The sequence below is a fragment of the Narcine bancroftii genome, chromosome 2, assembly GCF_036971445.1.
Source record: "Narcine bancroftii isolate sNarBan1 chromosome 2, sNarBan1.hap1, whole genome shotgun sequence".
In the NCBI taxonomy this organism is placed as follows: domain Eukaryota; kingdom Metazoa; phylum Chordata; class Chondrichthyes; order Torpediniformes; family Narcinidae; genus Narcine; species Narcine bancroftii.
In genome coordinates this window covers 67,689,869-67,705,505 of record NC_091470.1, presented here as the reverse complement: position 1 = coordinate 67,705,505, position 15,637 = coordinate 67,689,869, and the positions used below count along the sequence as shown (strand labels likewise).

The following is a 15,637-nucleotide window of genomic DNA, read 5'->3' as shown; positions in this document are numbered from 1 at the left end:
AGGAGCAGAGAACTATTTTGAAATCAAATGTAGATGAGAACCAAAAGATATCATAAAAGGGATTACAAAATGTTTGACATAACCTTAAAAAAAGTTACTTGGGAACCAAAAAAATAAGATTACATGGAGACGTGTGAAACAGAAGCAGGCTATCCAGCCCTTTGCTATTTCTACACCAGAAAACATCACGTGTAATGAAATGACCAGAGTAAATACCTAAATACAATTCAACGCAGAAGTCAGAAATTATTCATTTTAGTAGGAAGAACAAGAGACAATCACCAACTAAGTCGGAGAATTTTAATGAGGATGTACAACAATGAGAAAGGATAATTTATAGACAGATTTTGAAAAGTCCTGGAAAAGTTGAGAAAGTCATTCAAATACTCGTATAGAATCCTTAGCTTCAAAGTTGTAAAGAATAAAAATAGTTCAACTAAATCTTTATCAAATCCTGTTCAGGCCCAAAATGGACATCTCATTTTCAGAAAGTGGCTAGATTTAAGAGAGCATGCTGAAATTATTTCAGTGATGCAGTCAACCTGAGACAAGTTTGATAGGTTTTTACACTCTTGATGGTTTAAAGAAAAGATGATTTACAAAATAACCATGCAATCTAGAGAATGAAACCAGCTGCTATCATCTAGAATGAAGTCAAGAATGGCAGAATCTGAATGAGTGTCCTCAAAAAGGATGAATAAATAGTAATTCTTCAACATGGGATTCCTTGAGCTTGGTGACTTCTAAATAGATTTGAAATTGCATCATCAGTAGTTCACAAATATCATTCCAGGATCCGACTGATGTTCGCAAAGTCATTAATAAAGTTGGCTTTTGAAACATTTGGTAAGACCATTATTTCGTACTCTAGAAAAGTGTTTGAGACTTCCTTTGCTTGTTTATAACTTTTTGAAAGAAATAGTTCCATTATTACCAAAACAGAAACTGATCAGTTGTAATCTGCCATTATGCTTCCAATCCATGCGATGTATCTAGTTTGTGTATTTTATAGGCACTACTCAAGTATTGTTCTTGTGTCCTTCATGTAGTCAGAAGTTTTTCTTTTTCCCAGAGCAGCAGATATCAGCGCTGTCCATAATACTGCTTCCACCATGATGTAACAGAAGCTGCTGCAGAAGATATCATACCACCTGTGCTATTGCTGATAGGGTGAGACGCTTGCATGGCTTGACTTTGCAATACTTCAACCGGTTGAGAGGGAATATCATAAAACTTAGGACTAGGTACAGTCTCCCAATCGGTTCCCAAATCAGTTTCTTCATCAGTTATATATTCATCACCACTTTCATCTGTCTGAACAGCAATATTTGGATCAACTAATTCCATGGAATCTTCAAGATCAGCACTGATTTCAAAAGGACCAGATCTAAATTTAAAACAAATATTACTTTATAACATGCAATAATTGAAAACAAAGATGTCCATGTATTGACTTGATGCTCTAACCAGCAGTGGCTATTTATCATTGGCCTTGAGAAACTGGTGTTTTGAATCGCCACGTTTTGGCTGGTGATGTTATTTTTCCAATCCTGTCAAGATGGAGCTCTCTAGTATATTGACTAGGCAACGTGGGCTTAAAGGGGACCTCAAAAAGTTGTAGAATTTCTAATCAGCTCCCAAGGTTGCTCACAACATTTCAAAGTTGCCGTGCAGGTTGATAGGATAGTCAAGACGACCTATTGGATGCTGGGTTTCATTAGTCAGGAGATTGAGTTCATGACCACACTTGGAATATTGTGTTAATTTCTGGTCACCTCAATATGGGAAAGGTGCAGGAGATTTACCAGGATGTTGCTTGGATTGGAAAATAAGGCTTATGAGGCAAGGTTAGCAGAGCTAGGTCTTTTCTCTTTAAAGTGAAGGAGGATGAGAGGTGACTTAATGTAGGTTTACAAGATTTTGAGAGGCAAAAGTGGACAGGCAGCATTTTTTTCCCAGGCAGGAATAGCAAACACCAGACGACATGTGTACAAAGTGAAAGATGGAACATTTAGGGGAGACATCAGAGGTTATCTATCATACACGGAGAGTTGTGGATGCCTAAAATGGTGGTGGAGGCACAGAAATTAAAGAAAAATAGGTTACAAGTTTGAAAGGATCAAAGACACTATCCTGTAGCTGCAGTATGGGCAAAGATTGTTGCTTTCCAACAACCATCTTTTGTTAGGTGGGCTTCCAATAGTATAGTACTACCCTGTATTTCTATTGACAATAATTTCATTAGGTTCCCAAATGTCACAGTTGCTCAAATGCAACCTTGACATCAACACTCGTACCTCTGGAATTCAGGTCCTTTTGTCCATATTTTTTGATCAAGTGGTCAAGCCAAAAGTCAAACAAGTTGGTTATAAGTGAACAACTTCTCTGAGAGAATGTTAACGGTATATTACAACAAAATTCTGATCATAAAATTAATGCATTATCTTTCTGGTTGCAAGTTTTCATAATAAGAGAAGCTTATTGCAATAACTAGAATCAGAGTTGTCAGGTCACCAGCAGATAAGCTGAACTGTAGTTGGGGACTATATCCTTTTCTATACAACATACTCAGTATCACTTGTAATCATATAGAACAAACCAAAATGGGCAAGGCTGGCTTCTAGGATGTTGAACACTAAGTAGAGTTCAAGTGGAAAACTCAAGTTACAAATGAGCTTCAAACCACACATTTATGAAGAACACTACAGCACAGAAAAGGTTCCTTTCGGCCATTCTAGTCTGTGCCGAATCATTTTTCTTTTCCCTAGGCCCACTGTCCTGCAAGTCCATAGCCCTCCATACCTCTCCCATCCATGTACCTGTCCAGATTCTTTTTAAATGTTAAAATTAAGCCCTCATTTACCACCGCAGCTAGCAGCTTGTTCCACGCTCTGTGTGAAGAGGTTCCCCCTCACAATCGCCCTAAATGTTTCCCCTTTCACTCTTACCCTATGTCACCTACCTTCAGTGGGAAAAAAAAACTATCTACGTTTACTCTGTTTATACCCCCTCATACTTTTAAATACCTCTATCAAATCTCCCCTCATTCTTTTACACTCCAGGGAATAAAGTCCTAACCTGTTTAACCTTACGCCGTAACTCAGTTCCTGAAGATCGGCCAAAATCCTAGTAAATCTCTGCACTCTTTCCATCTTATTGATACCTTTCCTGTAGTTAGGTAACCAAAATTGCACATAATATTCCAAATTTGGCCTCTCCAATGGCTTATACAACTTTTCCATAACATACCAACTCCTATACTCAATATTTTGATTTATGAAGGCCGATATACCAAAAGCTCTCTACTACCCTATCCACCTGTGACACCACTTTCAGGGAATTGTGTATCTATATTCCCAGATCCTTCTGTTCTACCACACTCCTCAGTGCCCTACCATTTACTGTATATACCCTTTTTTGGTTTGCCTTCCAAATTGCAACACATTACATTTATCTGTATTAAATTCCATCTGTCATTTTTCCAGCTAGTCCAGATCCCTCTGCAAGGTTTGAAAAGCTTCTTTGCTGTCCACAACTCCTCCAAACTTAGTGTAATCTGCAAACTTGCAGATCTAATTTACCACAATATCAACCAAATTGTTGATATAGATGACAAACAACGATGGTCCAAGCACCAATCCCTCACGCCTCCAGTCTGAGAAGCAATCATCCACCACTACACTCTGGTTTCTCCCAGCCAACCATTGTCAAATCTAATTCACTACTTCACCACGAATACCTAGTGTCTGAACCTTCCTGACTAACCTCCCATGTAGGACCTTGTCAAAGGCCTTGCACGTAGACAACATCCACAATCTTTCCTTTATCAACTTTCCTGGAAAAGCTCTTCAAGACATTGGTCATACCACTTCCTAAAGCATCCATCACCTGTTGAAATGAGTGAGCATTCTTTAGTCCAAATGGCATTCGTAAAAATATGAACAACCCAAATGAGATAATTATTGCTGTTTTTGGAATGTTTTCTGGCTCTACCGGTAATTGGTGATGGCCACGCACCAAGTCTATTTTGGAGAAGATCTTCGCTCCATGCAAATAAGCCCAGAAATCCTGAATATGAGGTATTGGATAATGATCCAGGATGGTGTAGTCGTTAAGCTGCCTGTAATCTCCACAAGGTTGCCAACCTCCATTGTGTTTTGGGACCATATGTAATGGAGATGCCCAGGGACTATTGGACTTATGAATTATTCCTAGTTCTTCTAGCTTGGCAAACTTTTCCTGAGCTAAGATAAGAGGAATTAGGGGATATGGGGAGAAGGCAGGTGGGTGGAGTTAGGTCATAAATTAGATCAGCCATGATCGTATTGAATGGCGGAGCAGGCTCGATGGGCCATTTTTGGCCTACTCCTGTTCCTACTTCCTATGTTCCTATATAAGCGCAGCTTCTCTGGTGGCAAGCTGCGTTCTTTAGCATGGATAGGAGGGCCCCGAATACAAATGCGATGAGTAACACCGTGCTGTGCAGTGGAGGCAGAAAATTGTTGAGTAGTAATCTCAAGGAAATTCTCCAACAGCTTGGAGAATTCATCCACTGGTTTACTTAATGTTTGGAGGTGCAGAGCAGGGGTATAGGCATCTGCCAGAGGAATAGTCTAAAACGTAGTTCCATCTATTAGCCAACGCCCTTTAAAGTTGATGAGGAATGAACGAGCCTGAAGAAAATCTGCACTACGCAAAGGTTGGGATGTTGTTGCTATAATAAATGGCCAAGTGTAGAGATGATTCTCAAACTTGACATTCATCTTCCTCGTGAAAAAAGTCAGAATGTTGGAACTATTAACTGCTCGTTGTTGCAGGTCTGGGGTAGGATGGCGCGTGTCAAAAATCAATGGAGCAAAATCCACCAACTTCTGAACCCATGTCCACCAGAAATTTTCACTGGGACAACTGGTCCCATATATATAGTAAGCTTAAAGGTTTCTTGTCAACCACTGCAGCCCTTATTGGCAGTTGGCTTGGACGTTTCCCACAAACCGGCAGGGTGGAAGGCACTTGCGAGTATTTACTCCCCAACCCCTGTGGTAATAACCAAGAAGAGGTGTTCACAGGCTTCTTACTTGTCTTGGGGTGTTGCCTGCTTGTAGGGAGTGATAGGCTAAGAGTACTAAAATGTGACACGGAGTCAGTATCAGAGGGGTTGGTTGTGCAGACTTGTCTTTCCTTGCTGTGCTTTTTAGCCAGCCATAGAATGTCTGCCTCCGCCACTTCAGTCCTTGGGTCTTCAAAAGAACACATGGATAACTAGAGCCTAATATCATTTAGCATTTACTCTAAAAAGAGCTGCTCGAATAATATATTGAGCCTTTTGCCAGCTGCCAGGAACACCATTTCATCCATTAATTCTGAAGGGGTGCAGTTTCCCATTGAAATATAGTAGTTTGGCTGCCCTTTCCCTATGGCACATTCCATGTACATGTAATAAAAGTGCTTTTAAAGTGTCATACTTGTTGGAATATGGTGGATCCTGTAGGAAGTCACCAACCCTCTTAGCGATGGCCTGGTCCAGGGCACTGACAAGATGGTAATAATTAGACATTGTGAAGGTGAAATTGTGCTTCAGCCTGTTGGAACCACAGTTCAGGCTCAGCTGTCTGGAAAGGTGGTGTCTTCACAGCAATAGCTTCAGAGTCCATGTTTGTCCAAAAACACATTTTTGGATTCATCGGGGTCATCAATTGTGGCCATTGGTATCACAGTAGACAACGAAATAACCACACAAGGTGTTTCTAGAGTGAATCAAATGGATTTACTCTTCATCACTTGTACAACCTTTTAAAAGCCAGAATCACATGCTGACATCATCATGCACAGACGTCACGTGGCCGGTTTGATGCCTCCTGGGAGCTGTAGTGCCACCATATACTAACAGGGGAAAGTTTACATTCAGGGTTGCCCGGGCCATAATTGTAGATGGGATAGCCAAATGGGAACCAGTTGTTGTCCTCCCTCCTTCCAAAATGACCTGTAACAAGAATGCTTTCTTTTCCATTCCTCTCCATTTCAACTCACAAGAGCAATTTGCAGTTACTCGGGACAAGAGACAAGACATATTCCACAGTCCCACTATTTGATACAGTTTAATCTGCTGCAATGTCCAACCTATTCAACCTCTTTCAGAGGTATAAATTGGCCATTGTTTCAGAGGTCCCTCACATGGTAATCTCCTCCCTCAGGAAATGGGGAAGGACCATTAATACGAGGCTTTTTCAGGTGCATTCTACGGTAAGATTGCGCCTGAAGAAGCAGAAGCGGCCCTTTAAATTGCTGTTCAGGTGGCAGCGTTTAAAGCGCAACGCTGGCCACCTGAAGGACACAGCTGCACAGGATGTGGCTCTGAGCACACTCCGGCTCCTGCCCAGTGTCAGCTGTGATCAGTAGCCTGACCCTTTAACATCTGCTTTCAGCCAGCTGCATTCAGGTAGCTGGGGGAGCCACTGAGCCGAGCCGATTATCCCTCTCGGAGGAGGGTTACGAAGGTCACCTCAAGAGTGCCTCCTGCACATTCAAGTGGCCTCAAAACAGCCACATATTGCCTAAACATGCGGCTTTACATGCGGGGAAATTGGCCACCTGAAAGTGCCTACCGAAAAGGTGCAGTGCCCCAGCCAGAATTTCCTGTTTCTGAGGATACAATGGTGCTCAGGCAAAAGTGATATTTCTGACAGCCAAGAATGAAACTTTGAATTTTGCCATCGCTTCAAATAAAACAAACATCCATAGCTTCATGGGCCTCCTAAGTTATTGGGAGCAGCTTATACCCCACCTTACCATGCTCTTTAAACCACGCTTTAGGGTCTCCTGTAAGAAAGCCACCTTCCTATGGGGACCAGAATAATAGGTTACTTTTGGCACAGCAAAGCAAGCTGTTGAACAAGCACTGCCACTCTCCTTACCGCCCCCTCCCCCCCACCCCAAAACCGGGCAGATGTTCCTCTTAAATGACAGATCTCAGCCAGTGAGGTGGTCACCGAATGGAACCTCCAGCAGAAGATCCAAGGGTGCAGAGTCTTGCTAGGCTTCTGGACAAAATTTCCACTTCTTGTCACCACTCCCTACAACCCATTCGATACCGGGACATTGGACAACACTTTCCTCAGGGTACTGAACTGACTCACAAGACAGTTTGACATGTATTATACATAAAAAGTCTCAGCAAGAGAACAGCTATTTCTATGGAAACTTTATCACTGGACATGCTAGCTTATTAAGCTTCTGTAATGGATTTTAATGGCACCTTTAACTGGTATTTACTATGCATGTCTCGGCACAATCAAGAGAAACTGAATATACAGTTTATAGATACATAATCGCAGTCTGTGGATGCAAAGTTACAGTATGTAAGTTGACTACCATTGATCAGACCAAGGTAGGAAACATTGTATATATTTTGTTTCACAATGATGGCAACACCCTAGAACTCCTATTAAGAGAAGCCCCTTTCACACTTGCATTCCACTAAATTGGCCATTCAGTGTCCTGGGATAGGAATGGGTGTTTGGCTTTTCACACTTGACCACTTCTAATTGGGACACTGAATGCTTTCATATTTGCAAGAAGCCATCCCTGGGGTTAGGATTGTTCTACCTTCTACCAGTGATGTCATGATACATCAAGCAATGGTGGACCTGCCCTTAGTCCTGATCAATGTATTATGATCTTATATTTGAACAAAATTAACCATGCATAATCATTAGATAATTAAGCTTTATGTACAGCACAGTATGAGCCATTCAGCCCATTGTTGTTGTGCCGACCTATATAAATCTTTATAAGGGATTGTGGGAAAGTGCTAGCAATAAATAGCAATAGCAGACAATTTTTAAACAAGGTGGGAAAATTGTTAGCGCTATAGTGTACAATTTATAAATACTGTGGGGGGGGGGGGGGGAAACGATGGCAGACCTGCATCCAATAATTCCATGCGGCAGAGAAAGGGATGTATGGACAGCTGCACGCATGGAGCATTCATAGAGAGGTATCTCTGCTGCATGGCTTCTGGGAAGTCAGGTCCACCATTGTTTTTTCCCCACGGCCTTTATAAATTAAGTGCTATTGCGCTACCAATTTTCCCATGCTATTTAAAAATTGTCTGCTATTGGTATTGTGACAGATTATAGATACGTTTCTGGGAGATAAATTGGGGCAGGTTTTATTTTTAAGTGTAGGTCACATACAAACACCTCAAAACAGATTTCATTTAAAATACAGGAGCTCTGCTCAAGTTAGACAGGCTGGCTCCAAGAGCCTTTGCAAAAGCTTTGGAGAGTGCCCAAAAGACTTCATTAATGGATTGTTGTTTTGAAAAGCAACAGATGAAAGAACTCTGAGGAGTAGTTCAGAGCTGCAGGTTGAATGGGAATGATGCTTTCTGTTCTAAGAGGATCATGTGTTTTTTTTTGCAAGCAGAGAGGGAGTCAAACAGAACTGAAAATGGGGAAACCATATAGTGCTGTAATTTCTACATGGTCAAACCAAAATGCACATTGATAACTTTTAATAACATCTGGAATGTGCACTTTAATCACATGTGAATTATTTGATCACAAATTTAAAACTGCGGAGCACAGGGGAAAGTAAGGGAAAAAAAACAAAAATTTGGCTAGTAAAAACAACACCCATTTTTATTTTAAAATGAGCCTATTTATGTAAATCACAATTAAATTTTACATCTTCAGCTAAATTGCCTTCAATTCCATGAAAAATTCCACATACCTTCCCAAACCTTTATTCTCTGGACTGACCAAGTGCATAATGTTCCGGAGTGTGTGCAATGGATGCAGTAGCTCTGGGTTGACATGCTGTGTGATAGAAATGTTACACAATATTAACAATATTGCACATTGAAAATAATCTGAATTAAGAATTCCACTCAATTCTACTTTGTTATGAGAACAAAACTCTGCTAATCCAGAACATTTGGGACTTTGATTGCTAATACCACTAAACAATTGTAATTTTCTTATTGAAATGTTAGGCAGCATTCTCATACAATTTCCATTGTTTAAGCCAAGTTTAACAGGAACCAAGCCTGAGTGGAATGGGAGTACAGCAAATATCATCTAATGATCCACACACCAATTTATCAGGATTTTTTTTAAAAAAAAAGCCCATTTATTGTTGCATTTCTTTCAGTTTGTAACAACTTTGATTGCAAACCTAATCAGACATATTGTTGTAAAATCTACAAATCTAAATTTATTCTATTTAGCATTAAAATGAAATACCTGGGAAAAGCAGAGGTATAGTATGTTTGTGTTTAGTTTATTCACTGCTCGAACGAACTTCTTTCGGCTCATGTTCTCTTCACAAAACTCACTGCAAAAAAAAGTTGTACAAATCTTCAAACTGCACATTTTTAATGTAATACTAATCAAGAAAATTGGTAGAATATTCTAACTGAATAAAATTCATGTCCATATTCTGTATTTTTTCAGATTTTGGTTTCAGGAGTGTTTAAAGCAGGAAAAACAAGTCTGAAAATGGGGGGAAATGATCATGAATCTCATTTGCCAATATTATCCCAATTTTCATTGTGAGTTGTATCTTCAGAGTCCCTAATCCCTCCCACTATCTTCATTCTATTCCCTTATCCAGTGATGCCACCACCCATTCACTCATTTTAAACCTATGAACACCCCACCACTCTCCCCGAAACCATCCACACCAACACAAAATTCTTTGATTACAAACTGCATGAGAATTTCAGCAACTGGACATATGAAAGTGGTAAGCAAACATCTTGAACCTTTGCAGTTCTTTCGGTGATTATTCAATGGTGCCATTAGGTAGGGAATTCTACACAGACCATGATTGCAATACATTTCCAAGTCAGAAAGGCATACATCATAGCATGGATGTTGTATGTTCCCATTCAACATCTTGGAGATTACTATTGATCTGAAACACAACTGCATTGTTCACAGAAATACTGTGGCTGCAAAAGCAGATCAGAAGCTGGGTATCTTATAGTAAGTTACTCTTCTGGCATCTCCAAGATTTTCCTCCATACACAAAATCAAAATCAGATCAATAGTAATCTCCAAGATGTTGATGATGAAGGTTCCCATTCACCTTGTGGACCTTCATCTTGGTGGTAGAATTGTATCCCCTGTGCATTGATGGAGGAAATTAATATTTAGAGAGGTGGATGAGGTGTGCAATTACAGGAGCACCTCTCTTCTGGGTGTATGTGAATGTCTTGAGAGTTGTTAAAGTTGCACTAATGCAGGCAAGTGTACAAATTCAACTCAAGCTCTACTATATTTTGTGTATGGAGGAAAATCTTGGAGATGCCAGAAGAGTAACTTACTATAAGATACCCAGCTTCTGATCTGCTTTTGCAGCCACAGTATTTCTGTGAACAATGCAGTTGTGTTTCAGATCAATAGTAATCTCCAAGATGTTGATGATGAAGGTTCAGCAATGTCAACAACATCTTGTTCAAAATAATAATTGAAACTTTTTTTTAAAAAAACAGACCATGGCTCATATTAATCTAAAAACACAAAAATGCTGGAAGAACTCAGGAGATCTTTCAGCGTCCATCGGAGGTAAAAGCAACATTTCAGGCCTGAGCCCTTCTTCAAGGTATGAGCAAAAAGCAAGCATAGCCTAAATAAAAAGTCGAGGGGAGAAGGAAAGAATGGGCAGGGGGAGGAGTAGAAGTCAACAGGCAAAAGATGATCATTGGAAGGATAAGTGGCTGTGGAAGCAAGTCTGGGTGAGTCCAAGGTTGTAGAGTTTGGGAGTAGCAGGGAGTACAGAGGGGAAGCAGTGAGAGGATCTCACAGAACTCTCTTCAAAGAGAGGAGGAGAAATTCTTCAAGGTGGGCATGCCTCAAAAAGACGTCACAGTGGAGCAACTGAATGGATTGAAACACGGAAGTCTGCAGACACTGTGATGGAGTAAAAACACAAAAATGCTGGAGGAACTCAGCAGGTCTCGCAATGTCTATAGGCCCGAAATGTTGGTTATACACTTTACCTCCTATGGATGCTCAGAGTCATTCTAAAGATGTATGGGTTAATCTGTCATTTGATTGTAATTGGGTGGGGCAGACTTGGGGGTCAGAAGGGCCTATTTGTTGTAGCTTTACATTTAAATACTTAAATCAGAGAACAATGAGAATTTCAGCTAAGATTACTGCAGCAACATTATATGGCCATGTAGACATTTTTCTTGAATCAGAGTTGGCAAGTCTACAAAATTGATGGTACAGTAGATACTGAAGCAGGCTGTCGAGGATTACAACAGAATCGAGATCAACTGGGGAACTGAGTTAAGGAATGACAAATGGAATTTAACAGACAAGTGAAATGTTTTTTTGGTAAGACAAACTAGGCATGATGTGCACAGCAAATTGCAGGGCTCTAGAGAGTGTTATTAAAAAGAAAAAAAAAAAAAAAAATCGGGATACGGGTACATAGTTCCATGAAAGTGACATCATAAGAAGACAGAGTGGTGAAGATTCTGTTTGCACCTCACTTTCATTAGTCAATTCACCAAGTTCAGAAGTTGGAACATGGTATTACAGCTGTACAAGACAAGGGTAAGGTCACATTTGGAGTACGGTATATAGTTCTGGTTGCCTTGCAATAGAAAGGATGAAATCAAGCTAGAAAAAGTGTAGAAAAGATTTGCAAGGATGTTGCCAGGATTGGAGAGCTGGAGTTACAGGAGAGACTGGACCATTTTTATCCCTGGAATATCAGAATTAAGGGTGTAGATTAGGTGAACAGTCTTAGTCTTTTTCTCTAGAGTAGGAGAGCCTGAAACAATGAGGCACAAGTTTAAAATGAGAGGGGAAAGAGTTAAAAGGGACCTGAGGGACATTTTTCCCCCACATATGGAATGAGCTGCCAAAGCAAGTTGTAGAGGTGGGTACAATTGTGACATTGAAACAGAATAGAAATGGCTTGGAGGAATTATGGGCCAAACACAGGCAAATATGATGAGCTCAGATAGAGAACCTAGTGAGCATGGACAATTTGGACTGTGCTGTATAGCTCACCAATTCATAAACTGCAATATTTCACTTGTAAGAAATGCAAGAATATAGTTTAATAATATTAAAATCTGAAATTAATAAACCATAAAGCTCCAAGGCCTTTCAAAGAAGAAAATATCTAATCACATGAATGTAACTTTTCTGCATTTGTCACTTAAAAATTCTTCTACTTAACATTTAAAAAAACTTCCCAACTTCAATTGATATTATTCAAAGTATTTGAGAAACAGATAGGTCCAACGTTTGATTTCGAGGAATTGCTGATTTAACAAATACATATTAAAATAGAATAAGATCAATAGATATTCCCGGATAGAAAAAACTGAAAAATATTCTGCGGCACTAACTTGTTCTGCAATCAGCTATGCTGTTTGTGTATAAATATCAGATAGCAATAGGGCTGAGCAGAAGTGTGCATTATCCAAAGCCCAGTCATTTTACAATTTTGATGGACATTGATGATTAATGGAACAATATCTATTGTGATCATAAAAAAATTATGAAAATCTCACCATTAGACATTGCACAACTCTAATAATTCACAGCCAATCTTGGAAATGATGAACCACTTGGCAAAGCAAATGTCTCAGAGTACTTCCTGTTCATCCCTTCTCATACTCAAAAGTTAGTTTACTTGCTACTGGATTAAGATGGAAACAAATAAAACACTTCTTTTAATCCTTAAATTGTATTATAATTAGTATCTGACTTTACAATACTTGCCTGTTGCAAAGTCTTTTGGGAAGATTAACATCAAGAATGTGGGAAAGTATGTTTGCCAGCTGAGTGGCAAAGCACAAAGCCGCACTGATGGTAAATGCAGGATTATTCTGCTCCATGTCTGTATGTGAAGAATACACACCAAGAAATAAACTGAAAAGTTTAAATGTCTGCATTTAACAAACTTCAGTAATACCACACATTTTCATTTATTCAGAATTTTTAATACAGCAAAACACTGGACAGCTGTGGCAGGGCCTAAATGACATAACCTGCGATAAAACCAAATCCAGTGCGGGAGATCCAAATGCCTTCTACACCAGATTTGACCACCAGAACAAGAGCCACTGTGCACCCCCATGTCCCCTGATGATCCTCTACTGGCAGCATTAAAGCTTGTGGGTTGCCTTCAGGCGAGTGAATCCAAGGAAATCCAGTTCGGATGGCGCACCCGGCCAAGTACTGAAATCCGGTGCTGACCAGTTTGTCAATGTATTCAAATTTATTGTCAGAGTACATACATGACATCACATACAACCCTGAGATTCTTTTTCCTCTGGGCAAGGCAGAATTGCTACTTATTGGTAGTGCAAAAAAACTGTATGCAACGCACACATGTAAACAAATAAAGAAATATCTCACTCGGCAAGGGTTCAAACAGGCTTCAATCATACTGATACCCAAGAAGTATGGTAATCTGTCTAAATGAACACCAACCAGTGGTACTCACATCCACTGAAATGTTCTGAAGCATTTCAGTTCCTGTCTGAGCTGCGACATGGACCCGTTCCAATTTGCCAACTACAGCAACAGGTCTACAGCAGATACCATCACACTGGCTCTACACAATGCTTTGGAACACCTGGACAGCAAAGATCAGGATGCTCTTTATCAACTACAGTTCAGCATTCAACACCATCATTCCCTCAAAACTGATAAGCAAACTCCAAGACCTGGGCCTCAATACCCCACTGCAAAATTGGACTCTGGATTTCCTTACCATAATTAGTGAGGGTTGGCAAGAACATCTCCTTCACAATCTCCATCAGTACCGGAGCACCACAGGGCTGACTGCATTCATGGCCCCATTTTCTACTCTATGCCTACGACTGTGTGGCTCTGTATGACAATAACACCATCTATAAATTTGCTGATGATACCAGGGTCGGGGGCTGTATAAAAGGGACTGACGAGTCAGCATAAAGGAGGGAGATGGAAAACACAGCTAAATGGTTTACTCACAACAACCTCACACTCAATGTCACCAAAGTCAAGGAACTGATTGTGGCCTCAACCAACAGTTCCATTGCCAGTACAAACAGAGCTGGAGATAGTGGGCACCCCTGCCTACTTGATATTGTCAATGCGAAAGCTGAAGAAATTTGCCTTTGTCACAACTTTTGCCTTGGGTGCATGGTATAGCACCCTTATCCAATTAATAAAAGTTGGCTCCTTCCCAATCTTTTCCAGCACTTTGAATAAAAAGTCCCACTTTAATCTATCAAATGCCTTTTCTGCATTAAGAGCCACAGCAAGACCCCTTTCATTTCTGGTTTGTGCCAAATGTATTATATTTAGTAGTCTACCAATGTTATCCACTGCCTGTCAATTTTGTACAAAGCCCACCTGATCTTTATTAATTATTTCTTGCAAATGCATCACCAATCTATTTGCTAGGGCTTTTGCTTTTATCTTATAGTCCATATTTAATAATGAAATAGGTCTACAAGAGGACGGCATAAGCAGCCATTCGCCAGGATCCAGACATCAAAGGGTTTAAAGTAGGCCAGGAAGAACACAAGATCAGCTTATTTGCTGATGATGTGTTGACATATTTGACAGACCAATAAACTTGCTGTCCAAACTGCACTCTACACTGGAATGCTCTGGGGAGGTCTCCGGGTACAAGATCAATTGGGACAAAAGCAAAATTATGCCACTTACAGAGGGTGATCAAAGCCAATGTCAAGAGAATAGTTACCCAAAGTGGCCGCAAAATGGGAATAAGTACTTAGAAGTCAAAATAGATAATAATCTAAATAATTTGTACAAATTAAATTATACCCCCTTACTGGGGGGGGGGGAAAAAAAAAAAATCGAGGAGGACCCAAACAGGTGGATGTCCCTGCCCATAACGCTGATGGGCAAGGTCAACTGTATAAAAATGAATGTGTTGCCAAAACTTCAGTATATCTTTCAGATACTGCCTGTGGTGTTGCCCCAGGGATTTTTTCCAAACCCTGCTCTCACGACAGAGCATTTCTATGGAACGGGAAGGTAGTCATGATCTCTATTGAGAAAATGACCTGGGATTAGTCTGGGTGGATTGCGAATGCTGGACTTCAAAAAATATTATTGGGTAGTCCAGATGAGATACATCTCCTCACTCTTTTGGGGGGGGGGGGGGCGGGAGGAGGGGGAAAAAAAGAGGTACCATCCTGGGCACAAATTGGTCTGCACTTGGTGGGTAAGGTGGCAGATAAACGAGATGCCAAATTGTTATCTGGAAAAACAAATAGCCCTATATTAAAACAAATTATTTGTATTTGGAATAACGCTAACCAACATTTAAGAATAAAAGTCGGGCTGTCCCCAAAAATACCCCTGACTCCAATCAATGTTAGGTAACAAGATCCTGGACACTTGGTGTTGAAATGGCATCAGGTGTATAGAGGACTGCTATGAGCAGGGGTAGTTAATGTAATTTGAACAACTTAGGCAGAAGTATGATTTATCAAATAAGGCATTCCACTGCTAACTTCAGATAAAACTTTTCTACAGGACAAATTAGGTCCGACCATGGTTCAAAAGGGGAACACACGGAAATTTATTTTGGCAATGTACTTTCTGCTCCAAGCAAAAGGACCTAAACTGCACCAGCTGTCGCA

The 15,637-nt window shown here is 40.3% G+C and overlaps 1 protein-coding gene across 1 annotated transcript in view; it reads right to left on the bottom strand.

Annotated features, from left to right (window-relative positions):
• Positions 1–286: 286 nt before the first annotated feature.
• Positions 287–15,637, bottom strand: part of atg14 (autophagy related 14) — a 28,759-nt gene continuing 13,408 nt past the window's right edge. Inside the window, exons 7-10 of the mRNA XM_069916975.1 lie at positions 12,753–12,870; positions 9,246–9,336; positions 8,734–8,819; positions 287–1,387 (exon numbers count right to left, since the gene is read on the bottom strand). Coding sequence (XP_069773076.1) covers positions 1,084–1,387; positions 8,734–8,819; positions 9,246–9,336; positions 12,753–12,870 — 599 coding nt within the window. The 3' untranslated portion in view covers positions 287–1,083. The remainder of the gene's footprint in view (positions 1,388–8,733; positions 8,820–9,245; positions 9,337–12,752; positions 12,871–15,637) is intronic.